This window comes from Lithobates pipiens, unplaced genomic scaffold (genome assembly GCF_037356315.1).
Source record: "Lithobates pipiens isolate NorthernLeopardFrog02 unplaced genomic scaffold, aLitPip1_a1.2 Scaffold_16, whole genome shotgun sequence".
NCBI classification, from domain to species: domain Eukaryota; kingdom Metazoa; phylum Chordata; class Amphibia; order Anura; family Ranidae; genus Lithobates; species Lithobates pipiens.
The window spans coordinates 645540197-645560488 of NW_027507748.1; the positions used below are offsets into that span (position 1 = coordinate 645540197).

The 20292-nt window shown below is 45.6% G+C and overlaps 1 protein-coding gene across 1 annotated transcript in view; it reads right to left on the reverse strand.

Annotated features, from left to right (window-relative positions):
- LOC143984048 (solute carrier family 35 member F2-like) overlaps positions 1-20292 on the reverse strand; it is a 43373-nt gene that overhangs the window by 10918 nt on the left and 12163 nt on the right. Inside the window, exons 2-5 of the mRNA XM_077484330.1 lie at positions 10626-10801; positions 8621-8748; positions 2277-2436; positions 621-777 (exon numbers count right to left, since the gene is read on the reverse strand). Of these exons, the coding sequence (XP_077340456.1) occupies positions 621-777; positions 2277-2436; positions 8621-8748; positions 10626-10801 (621 nt within the window). The remainder of the gene's footprint in view (positions 1-620; positions 778-2276; positions 2437-8620; positions 8749-10625; positions 10802-20292) is intronic.

Below are 20292 nucleotides of genomic sequence, written 5' to 3' on the forward strand. Positions count from 1 at the left end.
TGACACTTTCTTAAATATATGGGTTACTACTTTTACATGATATGCTACAAAAACAATAGATGTACGAGATAAATCCTCAATGACTGTGATAGAGGTCCCAACCCTTGTTTTAAGCTCTTGTACCACCGCTTGGATTGCGTTTCTTTGACTCTTGACCCTCAGGATTGTAGGTTTGACTTCTGATATCTTGCTGTATGTTCCAACCCTATCCTGTTCAACAAAGCCTTTGGATATCAAACCCTGGCTATATCCCAATTATGCTTCTATTTCTGAACTGGCAGAACAAATCAACACTCCAACACCCAATGAGGCCCTCAAACCGGAACCACCCACTTTCACATAACACTGTCCAATTCCACAGGTAGGTCCGCAACACAAACCCTGCCGATTCCACCAGTCAACATTGGGTTTCCCCTCACTGACTTTAACAGGGAATGCATCAACTCATGTATAGGTGAGTAAAACAGGATCAGTAGGGGAGGTGTTCACTGAAAGCTCCAAGACAGTACGGTTTTATCCCCATTTTGTTCTTGTGACCTTCCATCCAACACTAAATAAAAATATCTGCTGGAGGTCCTCTTTAAGGTGAATTTACCAGCAATAAAAGTATAGGCACTTACAGCTGTGTCCCACTGACAAATGCCCCGAACAGGCCTAGCATCGCCAGAAACTCCACACAGGATAACTTCTTCACCACATATTCCTGGCAGAGATCGGAAACTGCATACAAGCAAGCTCCCAGGATAACTAAGAAATCCCCAAATAGCACGTCACTGCCTGCAAGAAAATAAATACAAGACGATTACTACAAGAAGAATTTCCCCAATGGACACACAAAAAATATCCTTCCTATTCAATTAAATATATAACTATTAGGTAGACACTGCTAAAATGTTATCCAAAGCTGTGCCTGGAGCCCAAAGCTTTGGAAAATCACCTATTAACTGGAAAGTTCACAATTGAAACAATTAGCAGGGCACAAGTTTCTAAAAGATGGCCACAGAATCCCAGGGTTGAAGACGTTTCAGGTTGGATTGTGTGCAGTACTATCTTCCCTAGTGACCGAACAATGCCTTACTAATTTGAACAGTGAGGTACCAACACTGTAGGAGCAGATGTGTGTATTTTGGTGCTCTTTTATGATTGGTACACATGGAAAGCTTTTCTTTTTTCATTCCACTCAGCAGACTGAAAAAAAAAAAAAAAAAAAAACCTTACAGATCGCTGTACTAACACATTCATCGTTTGTGTGGCGATCTCCCTCACTGAGCTATTGTGTAATGACAGGAGCGCTGCATCCCCCCCCTGCCCAAACACAGAGATCAATGGCTGCAGGCACTGATTGGATGATGGTTTTACAGCTTGCTCGCTTAACCGGTTCCTGACCAGCTCATGTAGATATACTGCGGCACAATGGCACCGCTGGACGAAACACCGTACGGGTACGGGGTCCCCTTTAACAGTCGCGGGAGGAGCGCGATGTACAGCAGGGGACGCGATGCTTGTGGCCGGCAGGCGCAAACGGCGCCAGCCACACGCAATCGTGTGCACGAGAGGCAGCACAGGGATTTGTGTGTGTAAACACACAAAATCCCTGTTCTGCCCATCAAAGCAGCCTTATCAGTGTCCATCTGAAGCCTTGCCCATCTGCAGCCTTGTCAGTGTAGCCTTGTCATTTGCAGCCATGCTCCAGTGTCATTTGCAGCCTAAAAATGGCACCGTCGAGATACAGAGTCCTGTATATCTTGGCTCTCAAGTCCTCTCGGCAGCTCTTGGGTCCTCTCGCAGTCCTGAGTGGAGCCAAGAGTACCCGAGTGTACTCGGCTTGGCTCACATTCATGCCCAATCCCTGTGTTATGTCCATTCGAGGTGGGGACTGGGCATGACTGTGAGCGTAGTCGAGCCAAATACACTCGGCTATGTATTTCGGCGGGGCCTGGGGAGCCCCCTATTGGGCGGGGCCCATGGGCTTGAGCCCAGTCAAGCCCAATGGTAAGTCCAGCCCTGGTTATCGCCCCTGAATTCAAGCTGAAGACCACCTTCATGGGACCTTACAATCGGATATATCTGCTTTAACAGACAGAGAATGCAACTGAATAGCAGCACACATAGCTATCACTGAGAGGTAAGGCTGCACAATTATAAAACCATAAGAGTGGTGATTCAGATTCTAATTTTGGACTGGTTTTGCTTATTTGATTACAGATTGATTATCAAGACATCACCTGATACATGGCATACTAAACAGTGGTAGAGAGGAAAACTTGGACTCTAACCTTTGCCATCTACTCTTTCAGACAGGACATCTGCATAAACCAGGGTTCCAACACCCAAAAGGCAGACACAAACTGCAAGGTAATGGATCCAATTGTATCTTGAACGAAGTATAAACCAGGAAAGGACCATCAATACAGGGATTGCAACACAATCCAGAAGCTAAATAAACAGAAAGAATAATGCAACGTAAATGTTTTTAATAAAGTTTGAAAAGCATTGGATGTTCTTTTTGGAAGAACAACATGCAATGAAAATTGCTTTGTAATGTGAAATTATATATATAAAATATTATATATACACACACACATACATTATACCTTTCTATCCAGCAGGTGGCACTGCAGCATTATAGTGTGTATTCTCTGTGGAAACGTAATCACAGGACCTAACCTTCTGTATCTAAGCATGCACTTGTATTGTCCCGATTCCAGTAAAACATGCATTGCTAATCCTCCATGAAAGTAAAGTATGCTCTGCATACAACAAGATTCTAAGCACATGATTCAATAACCTGATAATTATAGTTCTCACTCTTATTTCCTGTGAACCTGCCCTCTCCTTGTGTCATACTCCTGCATCACCTGATAGAGTTCCTCAAAATCAATGCTATGGTTTGAATCAAAAAACACACTTTTCCTATCTCCCCAACAGGGAGAAATCAATCAAATTATTTTGTCGCTTTAAAATTTATAAAAAGAAAAACTTTTGAAAACAATATGAAAGAAAGCCTCTTTTGTCCTAAAACTCCAAAAGGTATGATTTGAGTATCCTAGTAATAATAGAATTTGTGTAACAGCTTTTAGAGTACGTCACAGGACACAGAGCAGCATAGTAATAACTATGTGGGTTATAGGCCACCTTCAGGGGATGGACACTGGCACACCCAAGACAGGAAATTCACTCCCTATATAACCCCTCCCATACCGGGAGTACCTCAGTTTTTGTAGAAAAGCAATATACGTATATCCCAAAAGAGGGGAGGGACCTCTGTGTCCCGTGATGTACTCCAAGAAAAGGATTTTACAGGTAAGCTGTTATAAAAATCCTATTTTATTTATCGTACATCACGGGACACAGAAGCAGTATAGTAATAACTATGTGGGATGTCCCCGAGCAATGCTATCTGAGGGCAGGGAGACATAAACAAAGCAGGGCACCTAGGTATGCTACAACTGTTATACCCTGAGCCCTTAGCCTGGCCAGAACCTTTGTAAATCACCGGGGTGCAGTAGCTAGGCCGAAAGGCAAGGCTACAAACTGAAAAAGGTGCTTTTTTATGCAAAAGGAGCGGATATTCAGGAACTGATTTAGATCTTTGAGATCTAGAATGGGGCTGACATCTCCATTTGGTTTTGGTACCGTGAAGAGGCTTGAATAAAACCCTGCTCCTCTGTGGGGATCTCCATGATCACCCCTTGAGATAACAGCCAGTCTAATGCCAGAAACAGAGATTGTCTTTTTTCCTGGATCTCTGGGAACGCTTGACCTCAGAAAAAGAGGTGATGGGAACTCTTGGAACTGTAGTTTGTAGTCTAGAGTTATTGTGGAGATGACCCATCTGTCCTGAATCTCTTCCTGCCATACCTTTGAAACGTGCAGAAGTCTTCCCCCAACCCGTGCAAGCGGGCGACCCTTCATAAAGTGGCCTTCGAATTTTGTTTCGTAAGTTTCTGGCCCCAGGACTTCTGTTCCTGGGGTTGACTTTGAGGTTTACTTCTTGAACCTGAAGGCAGAGGCCATCGCAACTGCCCAGAGGCAGTTGCCCCTGGCCCTGGAGAAGAAACCCATTTAAATGAGAGATGGTTTACTTCTCTTAACTGGTAAAAGGGTACTTTTTCCACTTGAAATCTTTTGTATGTATTTGTCCAAATTATCCCCAAACAGACATTCACCATGGAAAGTTAAACCGGGCAGAAGTTTTTTTGCATGGCGCTTCAGCTAACCAATTTTTCAACCACAAGATCCTATGCATATGCACCAGCACAAGCGTAAGGCATGATGCCTGATGAATAGAATCTTTAATAGTGTCAATTGCAAAACATAATGCCCTTGGCAGCTCAGCTAAGTCCTGGGCTTGCTGAGCAGGGATAACCTTGAGCACCTGTCTCAACTGGTCCTTTAAGGATTGACATATGCCTACTGCTGCCACTACAAGTTGAGTCACTGTACCTGCCAGAGCAAAGGAGGTTTTTAACAGGAATTCCAACCTTTTATCTGTTGGATCTGTTGAAGCATTTGACTGTTGTCTACCGGACATGTTAAACTTTTATTCACAAAGGATATAGAAGCATCAACTGCAGGTATATTCCTTTTTTTGGTGAATTTCTCCTCCATGGGATAAAGTGCTGAGAACTTTTTAGGAGGGAGGAAATGCCTATCTGGGTGATCCCACTCAGTATATACAAGCTGTTCCAGCAATTGATGGACAGGAAAGGCATGTGGAGGTTTTAGGGAACCCAAAGAAGGCGGCCTTTCAGCGGACTCAGTTAAGGGCAGCTTAAATGTAGAACGGACCATCTCTGTAAGAGATTGCACCAACAATTTCTCAGATTGTAAAGCCGAAAAGGGTTCTTCTATATTCAATTCCTCAGAACCAGAATCATCAGCCTGTTCCCGGTCCCCTGAAGGTGACTCACCCTCCTCTACCCACCGCTCCCCTGTTTGATGGCCCAGGGCAGGGGAAGGGGACGTACTGCGGAAGTGATGTCCTTGACACCCTGGAAGAGGGACAAAACACGGCAACACATTTCCAGTTTTACATACCAGTGACGCAACATCCGGTATCCATGGAACACGCGCTGCAGATGCGAACCTGGAACACAATGATGCCCATTTTTCCAACCCGTATCGCGAGTCTGGTTTTTGTTAAGGCGCAGTAAACCAGTGCTGGTAGTACTTCACTATGCCATTTTTTTCCTCTCTTCCCTTAAATATACATCACCCTCTTCAGTCCATATGTAAATAATTTGTGGAAGCCAATCTGACTTTGGATCCATATATCACAACTCCAAAAATAATTTATGACCCCTGGACTGCAAAAGCTGAGGTTCCATAAGCTCTGGCGAGTGGGGTAACAAGAGGAGAGTGTGTTCTTTGAGTGTGTTCTCTGAGACTCCTTTCAACCTGGATCCTTGATTGCCGTTGGAAGCACTTGCCACTTTATTTAGTATTTCATTATTCAGTATTTGATTATTGCACTTTAATTGTGCTTATACATTTCACTAGCACTGTTAAAATTTGGATATTCAGGGGACATATTGTGTTTTCTTCCATTCTGGGAAGTTGTGATTAAAGCAGCTAACCTTTCTTCTAACCCCACCAAGGCTGAGGACAAAACTTTCTCAGTAAAATAGACAGGGGCTGAAATGTTGGAAACAGCTGCAACACTTAACAGAACTGATGGCTCACCCTGACCAGCCACCTCTGGTCTTTCAGGGGAGGATGGAATTGCAGAAGTGTGATTAGGGTCTTCAGAGCCCGAAGGTAATACCTTTGGTCCCTATTTTTGGGTGTTTATATCCCTCTTTTTGGAAGGCGTAGACCTAAGCAAAAAAGCAGAGGTACTGACAAAAAAAAAAACGCACACACGGCTGAGCAATAGTCCAGCAAATTGATGCTGCTATTAATGCTCAGCCAGATGCTGATTAAATGTGCCTTTGGGAATGTGCCTGTATCACCACTCACATGCCCCATCTGCTCCTGTGTCCCTCCGTCAACCAGATGAAAATATGGCAAGGAGGCTTTATAACTTTGCAGTCCTGCGCCGCATGGAGAACATAATGCCGAGCCGTGCAACCGCTGCACTAAGCCACGCCCCCATTCTCCCCGCCATGTCCCCTCTCTTTTTTTTTTTCAAGTTTATTTCCTCGCGCGTGGGCCCCCATTCAGATCGGCGAGGAGGGGGGGAGGAAAGGAAGGAGCCACCGCAATCCCTGCTAGATGCAGTGAAGTGGGGAGTGGAATGGCACACAGGCCGACCATTACAAACTTCCTCTGCCTGCTCCTGGGGATGGGAAGAAGCTGTACTGCCCAGGCGGGGGCCGCTTCTCATCCCGGGAAAGGAATACCCCCCCCCCCCCCCCAACATATTTCCGGTGGCTAGGACTATTTAGCTGGAGGAAGCCTGGCAGCTTCTGCTGACACAGAGCAAGATACTGGAGGAAAGCATGGAACAGGAATGTGCTCTTTACACCCTCTAGTGTCTAATTTTAAGCATGACAACATTTACTACAAAGAAGAAATAAATAAGAAAACGTAAAGTTCCTTAGGAATCTTCACTTACCTAATCCCACCGCAGGATCTGTTGGAAACCAAACAAACCCAATCTTCACCCATCACGGTGGGCTACTTTTTAAAAAAACCTTCAAGGACCGGGTCCCTTTATATCGGGATTCCACTGGCTTGGACCTGTATAGCACCCTGACAGAAAGCTTTATGGTATTGGCTGCATGACCAAAGCACTGGGTCCCTGGGTCAAGCCCTCGAAGAGAGGCATTACAGGCAAAACCTTGTTTCTTCCATGGCGAAGCCTGGGTACCATCCACTTTGGTCTTAACGGCACTTTGAATGGATCCGGTTGCATAGCTTGCTTCAGCAAGGATTACTCCAGGGGAGCTCTTCATAGCACATCCTTAGCTGTGACCAACACCTTAGACACTGGCGAAAAAACTGAGGTACTCCCAGTATGGGAGGGGTTATATAGGGAGTGATGTTCCTGTCTTGGGTGTGCCAGTGTCCATCACCTGAAGGTGGCATATAACACATAATTATTACTATGCTGCTCTATGTCCTGTGATGTACAAGAAAACATTATTGCTGAATTAGTAGGCCCAAAGCTGAAATGTGAAATTGCTGCATACATAGAGGTTATAGAGGACTGGAAGCTATACTGGTAAAAATCCCAGTATGACGAGTGTGGTCCACCTTTAGTGGTCACAAAGGTGTGCAGGGCCAGGGAACCAACATTCAAAGATTGCTCCAGTTTGTTAAAGCTTATCTAAACTCAAGAACAAAAATGAAACATATTGCAGCTTACCAGGCTTCCTCAACATTTTCCACACAGATGAACCCTTGAAATATCTTTTCAGTTTCAGGGAAACCCTGCTAAAATGACCATATCTACAACTCATGATACAATAGTGTGATGGTCACTTGGAAGAATTTTCCTTATACTTGTGGTCATTGGGAAGAATTACTCCTGACAGATAGTTAAAAAGATCAATGGTGTCAGTGGGAACTTATCTGAAAGGCAGAAATTGCTCAGTGCTCATGGAACCCCTAGAAACCTCTGAAGGCCACTGGGTTTCATTGAACCCTGATTGAGAAACCTTACCTTAGATGTAGTGGCTGCATTTGTTTCTCTTTTTTCAGGTTGTTTTCTTTATTTTCACTTGAGGATCCTGCCTACTGTATCTATAGAGGAGCACTGTTGTCACCTTAAAGTTGGTTGTGAGCCCTTATATATAACTAGTGAAGGGACTGTCCTCAGGTGATACACAGAGATTAAATAAATCCTCCTACATAAGTTGTATCTGTCTATGTGCAGTCTTCTTTACATATTGTTCAAAGTGCTGAATTTAGAGAGATCAGAAAAAAGGGGGTGGAGAGCTTAAATTACACTGTGCAGAGCTCAGCGAGGAGAGCTCTGCGAACTTATAGGAGGGAAGGGACACACCCACCTTCACACAGCTCACAGGAACAGAGCTAAGGCTGTCAATCAGCTGGGGATCCCTCCACTGTCACCGTTTTTTCTCTTGGTGTCAGGAAAACTTGTCAGAAGTGACTTGTACTGATAGCAGAGGACTGAAGCAGTAGACAAACGACACTTTGTGCTTTTCATTGAGACAAGCACACACTATAGAGGGATATGCCGTGTTCATATTTCATGTCTAAGGTTTACAAACACTTTAATACAGGAAGTGTGTTAGGACTACCGAATACCGCTCACTTTTCTTATCTCTATGTAGCACACCAAGAGAAATGTGAGCAATATAACAGAAAATAGCTGTTACATTGTTCGCAGATAATACCAGAGAGTACAGGAAGTTATCAGTTTAGCAGATTTCTGGTAGGATCAACAGGTATTTATTTGCACTTATTGAACAAATATAAAAAAAAAAATATTTCAATGGTTTATTTAATAGAAGAAAAGTGAAAGTTCATTAGGGATTGCCAACAGCTTCTATCTTCTACCAGTCACTGAAATATCATGCTTGGCCGGGTCAGTTATTCTAAATAATGAAGCCAGAAACAAGCAAGTAATTTGAATTTTCAGACGGAAGTCAGCAGCTTACATATTTTTCTCAGCGGGAGCATCCTTTAACCAACAAACATTTCCTCTTACCTGAACACTGATAAGGGTGGTGTATTGGAAGGCTTTAACCAAACAATAGTTTGCTTCCACATCGACCACAGCCAGAAATAGATACTTCCACCACTTGTTTTTCAGTATGTACAGAAGTCCGCTCTCTCCTGTTCCAAAGGATTAAAGCAGTGAAAACAATAAGACATTCTATACTTATCTTGTTTTATAACATAGCTCAGCAGAACACTGAATGAGTTTTAGAAAGGATGCAGATAACGGTTCAAGATTAAAACCAAAGACTGAGCAAGAGATGAGCCCATCACATCTGTGCTACAGACACAGAACATAAAATATGAGTAAAGTCTCTATTAGCTATGAATATATCCAACCCATGTTTGCTAAAATTCTGTAAAAAGGGTAAAAGGTTGTATGATTAGAGAGCTGCCACAAGCGAGAGCCGCATGATCCTAAATGATGATATGATGCATAAATAATGTGCTTCAGCCGGGTAAAGATCACCAAACAACAATCCTTTTTTTTTCTATTTAGGCTGCAGGTTTGCAAAAAATAAATAAAAAGTAGAGTCCTCCCTGCACCCAATGCAGGAGGACACATCTCCTGCTGTGCCGATTGCATACCTCCCAACATTTTGAGATGGGAATGATATCTCTCTCTCTCTCTCTCTCTCTCTCTCTCTCTCTCTCTCTCTCTCTCTCTCTCTCTCTCTCTCTCTCTCTCTCTCTCTCTCTCTCTCTCTCTCTCTCTCTCTCTCTCTCTCTCTCTCTCTCTCTCTCTCTATATATATATATATATATATATATATATATATATATATATATATATATATTAGAGGCTTTAAAAATGTACAAATGCAGCAATTTAGAATTTGCATGAAAGGTTTAGCACTGGGAAACACTTTTTGAAAGATAAAAAGTGCATTTTATATACAACTATATAGATCAGACCAAAATGAGGAACAAATGAGAGGGACAGACGGACATTGCTCCAAATCAGGGACAGTTGGGAGCTATGCCTGTACTTTGATGGCTTTTTAAGCTGTCAATGATCCACCCAGTTCCTTCGATTTGTCAGTCAAGGGATGTTGGGTGGGAGTAGGGTTGCCACTTGTCCAGGATTCACCCGGACAGTTCAGGTTTTGAATCATGTGACACATTATTCAGACCAGGCTGGGGCTCCCCAAGTAACCGAGATAGTCATACACAAATCTATCGCCGCTGCGGGCAGCTGTTTGGTGGCAGGTTTGGCATCACTGAAGGGTGGAGTCATTATGTCAACAAGAGCGATTTGGCCACACCCACTGGCAAGCTCTGTGCGCTACATTACTATTCCCCTTGGGACACCCAAATGTGTCCCAGGGTCTTTTATAATCCTATAGTTTTTACTGCAAAAAAGTTTAAAAAAAATTGCCCTGTGCCGCAAAAGTGTTCGGGTTTGGCTTGAAGAAAAGGTGGCAACCCTAGGTGGGAGGCAGATGGTGCCATTTTCTTCTACCAAGAGTCTGTCCCCTCACAGTTTTGAAATATTTAGCAGACCATAGATGGATAGAAATTTGGCTGTTTCAAAAGGAACTTGCCAAACTTTGATCCATCTGTGGGCAGGTTGACTTGTACTGAAGACAATACATTGATCAACTTCAGTACAAGCAGCCTGTTGAGTTTTTTTCTCTGAGTCAATATAGAATGTTGTAATTTTTACTTAATTTGTTTGATCTGAACTTTTCTAAAAAAAAAAAAACGATTGAAAGAAAAAAAAAAAAAAAAATTTTTCTGCTCCTAGACGCTGAAGCTCAAAAATGCTAATAGCATAATGTAGAGTACAGGGGAGCATAGGATAACACTATTTAGCTTCCAGGAGCAGAACAAAATGCTAATAACAGCTTCAAGGAGCTTAACAAAAACGCTTGTGTGCATGGAACCTTAAAAAAAACATTTAATAAATTAGTAATTAAATAAAAAAAAAAAAAACAAGAACTATTATAGTCTGTGTTTAAGAGTTAAAAAAAAAAAGAAATAGTATCGCATACCTGATCTACATGCCAGCCAGACAGTATAAACAAGAGACAGCAGAAAATAGGAGATGAAGTTCTGCATTACCGGAGTATCCACCATATAATTATCTACAAGGAGTTGGCTGCTCACTGATGTTCCACATAAGAAGAGAGACAAAAATTGTCCCAGAAGAACAATCTTCAAAACCTGCCTGCAAAAAAGTGGACGTTATTCAGACAATGGTGCTGACATACTTTTTAATGCAGGGAACTCCAGTCACTGTTGTCAGTTTTCATTTTTTTTTTCATTAAAAATGAACTCCATGCAAACCGCTAGAGCAAATACACAGGTGGAATACATTCAGTATTTGAGAGTTGTTTTACCCACCAAAGGATTTGTATTTATATCCATCCTGAAATTTACTCCACTCTGCCACATAACATGGTACTGCCTGGCTGGGCAAAGGACCTGATTTTTCTCTGCTGCCGATCCAATTGCATTTCCTTCCTACCTCAAGCCTGTGACTGGCCAGTGAAAGGATAAGCAGTACAATGAGATAATCTCCCAGTAACTCTGCTCTTTCCTCCTATCAGCAATATTACTGGCTCCTTGTGCTACTTCTCCCTTCCCTCTCTGAATTCTGCTGTACAGTTGACTGCAAGAGGCCAATACCAAGTCAAATTTATACTCTCCATGTCATCTGATCAAGGAAAGATTTGTATTCATTGAGAAATGCAAAACATTTCCTGAATGGGGCCTGTGCCAAGCAGCGGTGTTTTCAGAATACAGCAGGGCAGACTCTTGTCACAGGACCCAGAAGCTATTTGAGATCATTGGAGTAGCGGCATTTACTGCAGGGATTTTCAACTTCTAGAGCAGTAGTAGTCAACTTTCTTGATATTTGGGATGGACTCAAGTGCACCCTTAACATCAACAAAGGGCTGCACATAAAATTCAGCGAATATTCTGTGTCAGAGACAGCAGACACACCGCAGGATAAAGTCAAAAACTGTTATACAAACAGAAGAAAAACAGCGCCAACCTAAGTGCAGTATTTTAGATCACAGATATTTATTTGTAAAGTAGTACACTCACTCTATCGGAATGGTTCAGGCACATCACGTTTTACGTGTAAAAGAAGGTTTCTGGGGGACATCACAGGGCTCCCGGGGAGAAGCGGTCCTCTTTTTGCTGTTATTTTCCGTCCGGTGGCGCCGGTGGTTCCCAGCGTCTCACGGCCCGGTGTCGCAGCGTCAGGGAGGTCCATTCGTTGGTCGTACGGGGTCGCGCTGCGATGACGTCGTTGCACGCGTTCGGAGCATGCGTGGTCCTTCCTCAGGCATATCGACCACCATGTTGGAAGTGGTCAAATAGGGAAAGGGCAGTGCTGATTGGTCAGTAAGGTTAGGGTGCCACCCTCTGTGGGGCGGGGATGGGCATGGGCAGAGACCGCGGACAGGATGCAAGAGATGGGCAGAGACCGCGGACAGGATGCAAGAGATGGGCACAGACCGCGGACAGGATGCAAGAGATGGGCACAGACCGCGGACAGGATGCAAGAGATGGGCACAGACCGCGGACAGGATGCAAGAGATGGGCACAGACCGCGGACAGGATGCAAGAGATGGGCACAGACCGCGGACAGGATGCAAGAGATGGGCACAGACCGCGGACAGGATGCAAGAGATGGGCACAGACCGCGGACAGGATGCAAGAGATGGGCACAGACCGCGGACAGGATGCAAGAGATGGGCACAGACCGCGGACAGGATGCAAGAGATGGGCACAGACTGCGGACAGGATGCAAGAGATGGGCACAGACTGCGGACAGGATGCAAGAGATGGGCACAGACACATACTGCAGCTGCTGGCTTTCAATAATAGGACACTTACCTGTCCTGGAGTCCAGCGTTCCATCAGCTATCGGGTGCTTTCGCCATCGCCATTGTGGGTAAGGGAACCCAGGTAGGCTAGCCTTACAGCTTCATGCCGGGAACCCTACTGCGCATGCGCAAGGCCCCGCTCCTCTCTCCTACTGGCACGGCGACAGGGGGAGAAGGAGGGAGCCCCGCGGTGACATCATGGGCCGCAGCACGGCCTCTGGGAGTGGGAACAGGATACCCGTCAAAGACAGGTATCCTGTCCCCCCTCCCCTCCGAAAAGTGCCAATTGTAGCAACGGAGGGGCAGAGGAGACAAATGAGCGGAAGTTCCACTTTTGGATGGAACTCCGCTTTAAAGAATCTATTGTCTTTATTAATGCTGGGTTCATATATGTGCAGAGATAGTTTAACCACTTCAATACCGTGGTGGAATTTAACCACTTCAGCCCCAGAAGATTTGGCTGCTTAATGACCAGAACATTTTTTGTGATTCGGCACTGCGTCACTTTAACTGACAGACAATCGCGTGGTCGTGCGATTCTGTACCCAAACAAAATTGATGTCTTTTTTTTCCCACAAATAGAGCTTTCTTTTGGTGGTATTTGATCATCTCTGCGGTTATTTGTTGCGCTATAAACAAAAAAATAGCAACAATTTTGAAAAAAAAAAGACAAAAAACAATATTTTGTACTTTTTGCTATAATAAATATCCCCATTTAAAAAAAAAAATAGGATTTTTATAACAGCTTACCTGTAAAATCCTTTTCTTGGAGTACATCACGGGACACAGAGCACCATAGTAATAACTATGTGGGTTATAGGTAGTGATGGACGAACTTCCGACGGGACGTTTCGCGAACGCGAAACGCGAACGGGCACAAACGTTCGCGAAAACGACCGTTCGCCGCGGGCTCCATTGACTTCAATGGGAGGCGAATTTCGCAAACCTTTAGGTCGAATTTGCGGCCACGGGGTAATTATTAGGGGGTAGCACGCAGTCCCACCACCTGGACAATAGCATAATACATGTATGAGGTGAATTTGGGATCGATAACTACAAGCATTTTTTTTTTATTTGGGAAATTGTTCTGACAATTCAGGACTATGGAGCTAATGAAGGCAATGGAGGAGAGGGAAGGTCAGGGACCAGGGTAGGCAAACAAGAGGGTGCAGGAGATACAGAGCACTGACAGCAGCACCGTAATACAGAGCACTGACATCAGCACCGTGACATACAGCGCTGACAGCAGCTCCGTGACATACAGCGCTGACAGCAGCTCCGTGACATACAGCGCTGACAGCAGCTCCGTGACATACAGCGCTGACAGCAGCTCCGTGACATACAGCGCTGACAGCAGCTCCGTGACATACAGCGCTGACAGCAGCACCGTGACATACAGCGCTGACAGCAGCTCCGTGACATACAGCGCTGACAGCAGCTCCGTGACATACAGCGCTGACAGCAGCTCCGTGACATACAGCGCTGACAGCAGCTCCGTGACATACAGCACTGACAGCAGCTCCGTGACATACAGCGCTGACAGCAGCTCCGTGACATACAGCGCTGACAGCAGCACCGTGACATACAGCGCTGACAGCAGCTCCGTGACATACAGCGCTGACAGCAGCTCCGTGACATACAGCGCTGACAGCAGCTCCGTGACATACAGCACTGACAGCAGCTCCGTGACATACAGCGCTGACAGCAGCTCCGTGACATACAGCGCTGACAGCAGCACCGTGACATACAGCGCTGACAGCAGCTCCGTGACATACAGCGCTGACAGCAGCTCCGTGACATACAGCGCTGACAGCAGCTCCGTGACATACAGCGCTGACAGCAGCTCCGTGACATACAGCGCTGACAGCAGCTCCGTGACATACAGCGCTGACAGCAGCTCCGTGACATACAGCGCTGACAGCAGCTCCGTGACATACAGCGCTGACAGCAGCTCCGTGACATACAGCGCTGACAGCAGCACCGTAAGCAGCCCCAGGAGGAAGTCAGCACAGCACAGGGATGGTGTGATCCCCTCATAATAAGAACCCCCAGGAGGAAGTCAGCACAGCACAGGGATGGTGGGAGCCCCTCATAATAAGAACCCCCAGGAGGAAGTCAGCACAGCACAGGGATGGTGGGAGCCCCTCATAATAAGAACACCCAGGAGGAAGTCAGCACAGCACAGGGATGGTGGGAACCCCTCATAATAAGCAGCCCCAGTAGAAATATGACACCGCTCAACCTCTTCAAAGAGGAGGGTAGGGGCATATAGTACGGTGTGCTTTTTTGGGTCAGGGAAGTGAGCCAAATGAATTAAGAAGGTCTGTGTGCTTGATTCCAAAAATTGTTTATAGACATATACATGGTCTACTGATCACATGTGTTGAATTCCTCCGAGATCCATGCCTCATTCATTTTTAGAAATGTGAGGTAGTTAACACTGTCGTGAGCTAGGCGAGTACGCTTATCGGTCACAATCCCCCCTGCTGCGCTGAACGTCCTTTCGGACAGGACACTGGATGAGGGGCAAGCCAACAGTTCGATTGCAAATTGGGCAAGCTCTGGCCAGAGGTCAAGCCTGCCCACCCAGTAGTCTAGGGGTTCATCACTCCTCAGAGCGTCCACATCGGCCGTTAACCCAATGTAGTCGGACACCTGACGGTCTAGGCGTTCCCTGATGCTGGATCCGGATGACACCTGTCGATGGGTCGGCTGAAAGAATGACCTCATATCCGAAGTCACCAACACATCTTCAAACCGGCCTCTTCTTGCAGGCGCTGTTGGATTGGTACCCGCAAATCCTTCTCTGGGAGTGGGAATTGCTCCTCTGCCAGCGCACGCAAAAGCAGAATGCAGCATTTCTCGAAGCAAGGCCTGGAAGTGCTGCATTCTGACAGCCCTCTGCGACGGCGGTAACATTTCCGCCATTTTGTGTTTGTACCGGGGATCTAAGTACGTTGCCACCCAGTACTGGTCCTTGACCCTCATGCTTTTTATACGGGGGTCCCTATTAAAACACTGGAGCATGAAGGCCCCCATTTGCACTCAAGCGGAAGGTATGTGGTGGTGGTGGTGTTGTTGGTGGTAGTGTCTTTGGGGGTGCACATAGCAGAGAGTGAAGAAGAGGGTGCAGATCGAGAGGATGAGGAGGGTGCAGAAGAATAAGGCTGAGTGAGCCACTCAACCAAGTCTGGTGCGTCCTTTAAAGTAATTGAACGCACCTTCTGCAACTTCCCACTTTGGCTCAAGGCTGTTGCTCCTGCCCTACCCCTACCACCCCTGCGGAAGGGCCTGCCTCTTCCTCTGCCTGTCATTTTTTAAATCACCCTGTGACAAAACTCTTAGTCCCTATACCGCTGAAGGACTGCTGCAGTATAGGGCAGCGGTCAGCAGTAGTGCACGTCAACCCTATGTATTGTGGACCGATAGCGGTCCTTACAGAACAGCAGACTGTACTGCACTCAGGCCTATGTACCGTAGCACCCTATACCAAGTTACCAGTCCTTATAAGAACTTTTGTGGACCAAGCAGGTTGTGTGTTAGTGATTAGCAGACTGTACGTCAGTCCCTATACCAATGAAGGACTGCTGCAGTATAGGGCAGCGGTCAGCAGTAGTGCACGTCAACCCTATGTATTGTGGACCGATAGCGGTCCTTACAGAACAGCAGACTGTACTGCACTCAGGCCTATGTACCGTAGCACCCTATACCAAGTTACCAGTCCTTATAAAAACTTTTGTGGACCAAGCAGGTTGTGTGTTAGTGATTAGCAGACTGTACGTCAGTCCCTATACCAATGAAGGACTGCTGCAGTATAGGGCAGCGGTCAGCAGTAGTGCACGTCAACCCTATGTATTGTGGACCGATAGCGGTCCTTACAGAACAGCAGACTGTACTGCACTCAGGCCTATGTACCGTAGCACCCTATACCAAGTTACCAGTCCTTATAAAAACTTTTGTGGACCAAGCAGGTTGTGTGTTAGTGATTAGCAGACTGTACGTCAGTCCCTATACCAATGAAGGACTGCTGCAGTATAGGGCAGCGGTCAGCAGTAGTGCACGGCAACCCTATGTATTGTGGACCGATAGCGGTCCTTACAGAACAGCAGACTGTAACGCACTCAGGCCTATGTACCGTAGCACCCTATACCAAGTTACCAGTCCTTATAAGAACTTTTGTGGACCAAGCAGGTTGTGTGTTAGTGATTAGCAGACTGTACGTCAGTCCCTATACCAATGAAGGACTGCTGCAGTATAGGGCAGCGGTCAGCAGTAGTGCACGTCAACCCTATGTATTGTGGACCGATAGCGGTCCTTACAGAACAGCAGACTGTACTGCACTCAGGCCTATGTACCGTAGCACCCTATACCAAGTTACCAGTCCTTATAAAAACTTTTGTGGACCAAGCAGGTTGTGTGTTAGTGATTAGCAGACTGTACGTCAGTCCCTATACCAATGAAGGACTGCTGCAGTATAGGGCAGCGGTCAGCAGTAGTGCACGTCAACCCTATGTATTGTGGACCGATAGCGGTCCTTACAGAACAGCAGACTGTACTGCACTCAGGCCTATGTACCGTAGCACCCTATACCAAGTTACCAGTCCTTATAAAAACTTTTGTGGACCAAGCAGGTTGTGTGTTAGTGATTAGCAGACTGTACGTCAGTCCCTATACCAATGAAGGACTGCTGCAGTATAGGGCAGCGGTCAGCAGTAGTGCACGGCAACCCTATGTATTGTGGACCGATAGCGGTCCTTACAGAACAGCAGACTGTAACGCACTCAGGCCTATGTACCGTAGCACCCTATACCAAGTTACCAGTCCTTATAAGAACTTTTGTGGACCAAGCAGGTTGTGTGTTAGTGATTAGCAGACTGTACGTCAGTCCCTATACCAATGAAGGACTGCTGCAGTATAGGGCAGCGGTCAGCAGTAGTGCACGGCAACCCTATGTATTGTGGACCGATAGCGGTCCTTACAGAACAGCAGACTGTAACGCACTCAGGCCTATGTACCGTAGCACCCTATACCAAGTTACCAGTCCTTATAAGAACTTTTGTGGACCAAGCAGGTTGTGTATTAGTGTTTAGCAGACTGTGCGTCAGTCCCTATACCGCTGAAGGACTGCTGCAGTATAGGGCAGCGGTCAGCAGTAGTGCACGGCAACCCTATGTATTGTGGACCGATAGCAGTCCTTACAGAACAGCAGACTGTACTGCACTCAGGCCTATGTACCGTAGCACCCTATACCAAGTTACCAGTCCTTATAAGAACTTTTGTGGACCAAGCAGGTTGTGTGTTAGTGTTTAGCAGACTGTGCGTCAGTCCCTATACCGCTGAAGGACTGCTGCAGTATAGGGCAGCGGTCAGCAGTAGTGCACGTCAACCCTATGTATTGTGGACCGATAGCGGTCCTTACAGAACAGCAGACTGTAACGCACTCAGGCCTATGTACCGTAGCACCCTATACCAAGTTACCAGTCCTTATAAGAACTTTTGTGGACCAAGCAGGTTGTGTATTAGTGTTTAGCAGACTGTGCGTCAGTCCCTATACCGCTGAAGGACTGCTGCAGTATAGGGCAGCGGTCAGCAGTAGTGCACGGCAACCCTATCTATTGTGGACCGATAGCGGTCCTTACAGAACAGCAGACTGTACCGCACCCAAGCCTATGTACCGTAGCACCCTAGACAGACCAAGTTACCAGTCCTTATAAGAACTTTTGTGGAACAAGTGAGTTGTGAATGATTAGCAGACTGCAGCAGAAGGGCAGCAGTCAAGTATAATATTCTTTCTATATTTGGAAGAAAGAATATTATACGTGTACAAGCCTATTACCGTACCACTGATACCAGTCCTGAAAAGAACCTTTGTGGAACTAATAGTAACAGCAAGTCTTTAAAATTATCCTCACTGCCTGACACACTGCTTCCTGCCTGTCCCTATACAAATTGGCAAAAAAGAGTAGGCTGGAACGATTAGCTGGAACAGCTCTTTTGTGGACCTGATAGTAACAGCTAATGATGATGATGATGATGATGATGAAGAAAGACTAATCTGGCTGAGCTGTCCCTAAAATAGCAGCATACAGCGCTCTGTCCCTTTATCTAAACTGACAAAAGAAACTCAGGCTGCTGACCTAACACCTATACCAGTCCTGAAAAGAACTTTTGTGTACCAAATAGCTAGCGTTTTCTCTGTCCCTACTCCACACAGGATCCTTTCCCTACAGTGACAGAAGAAAGAATGTAAAATGGCCACCGGATCGGGTGTATTTATAGGTTAGGGGGAATGTCCAAGTGTCCATGAGCTGTCATGTCTCAATTGGTTGTCCTGTAACACATGATAAACGTGTCACGAAAGGTTAAAGTTCTTGTATACATTAAACACGTAAGTCCGCCGGGGCGAACGACGGAAAAAGGCGTTCGAACCCGCGGACGGCGAAAGTCGGAAATTCGCCGCGAAACGACCGCCGGGCGAACCGTTCGGCCATCACTAGTTATAGGCCACCTTTAGGTGAATGGACACTGGCATAACCAAAAAAGAAACAGGAAGTATTCCTCCCTATATAACCCCTCCCATACCTGAAGAATCTTTTTGTAGCAAAGCAATATATACAAATATCCCAATAAGAGGAGAGGGATCGCTGTGTCCCGTGATGTACTCCAAGAATGAGGAAAATTTGATACTTACCTAACGGTAATTTTCCTTTACTGATGCAAGCATGGCAGCATATACATTTGGTAGGCTCCGCCCCCTGCCCTATCTCAGGACCGGTTATACTATAAGAGTAGGTCTCCACCCTGCCCGCAGCAGTCTCATAACTTAGTATAACTGTGAAGCCTTTAATTTTTATTTTTTATTTTTTTGGGAGGGACCTATATGCTGTCATGCTTGCATCAGGAAAGGAAAATTACCGTTAGGCAAATATAAAATTTTCCTTTTTCCTGACACAGCATGACAGCATATACGTATGAGATGTACCAACTCACCAGACGACAAGGGTGGGTACTGCTGAAGTGTTTAAGTTAAGGATTAGATCTATCCCCACTAATGACTGAGATGTATTGTAGTTAACCACTTAAGCCCCGGACCATTTTGAAGGCCAAAGACCAGAGCAATGGACGTCCTTTTGTTCCCACAAATAGAGCTCTCTTTTAGTGGTATTTGATCACCCCTGCAGTTTTTATTTTTTGTGCTATAAACAAAAAAAAAAAAAAAGTGTCAATTTTGAAAAAAAAACGCATTATTTTTACATTTTACATGCTATAATAAATATCCCCCAAAAAAAGGACCTATACTGCTGCCTGCAGCACACTGCGCCCAAAGGCAGTGTCCTCCTGCCATCTTACATCCATTTGATAAAATCATGTGAATGTATGTACCAACGACCAAAGTAGCTGCCTTGCAAATCTGAGCCACAGAGGCTTGATGATGCACTGCCCATGAAGCACTGACTGCCCGGGTAGAGTGTGCTTTAATCTTGGGAGAAACCCTTCCTTTCAGGCCATAAGCCTGACTTATCACCTGACGAATCCACATAGCACAGTAGATTTCGATGCTGCCTGACCCTTTCTAGGGCCTTCCAGCAACACAAACAAAACATCAGTTTTCCATATCTAAGCAGTCCCTTTCAGGTTTTAACTGCTCTCATTACATCGAGAGAGTGTAATCAATTTTCTTTTGCAGAATAAGGTTCTGGGGAAAAAAGTAGGTAAGGAAACATCTTGATTCACATGCAGACACAGCACCACCTTATCCTTGTGAATGATTAAGTATGGCTCTTTACGGGAGAAAGCAGCCAAATCTGATACTCTTCTT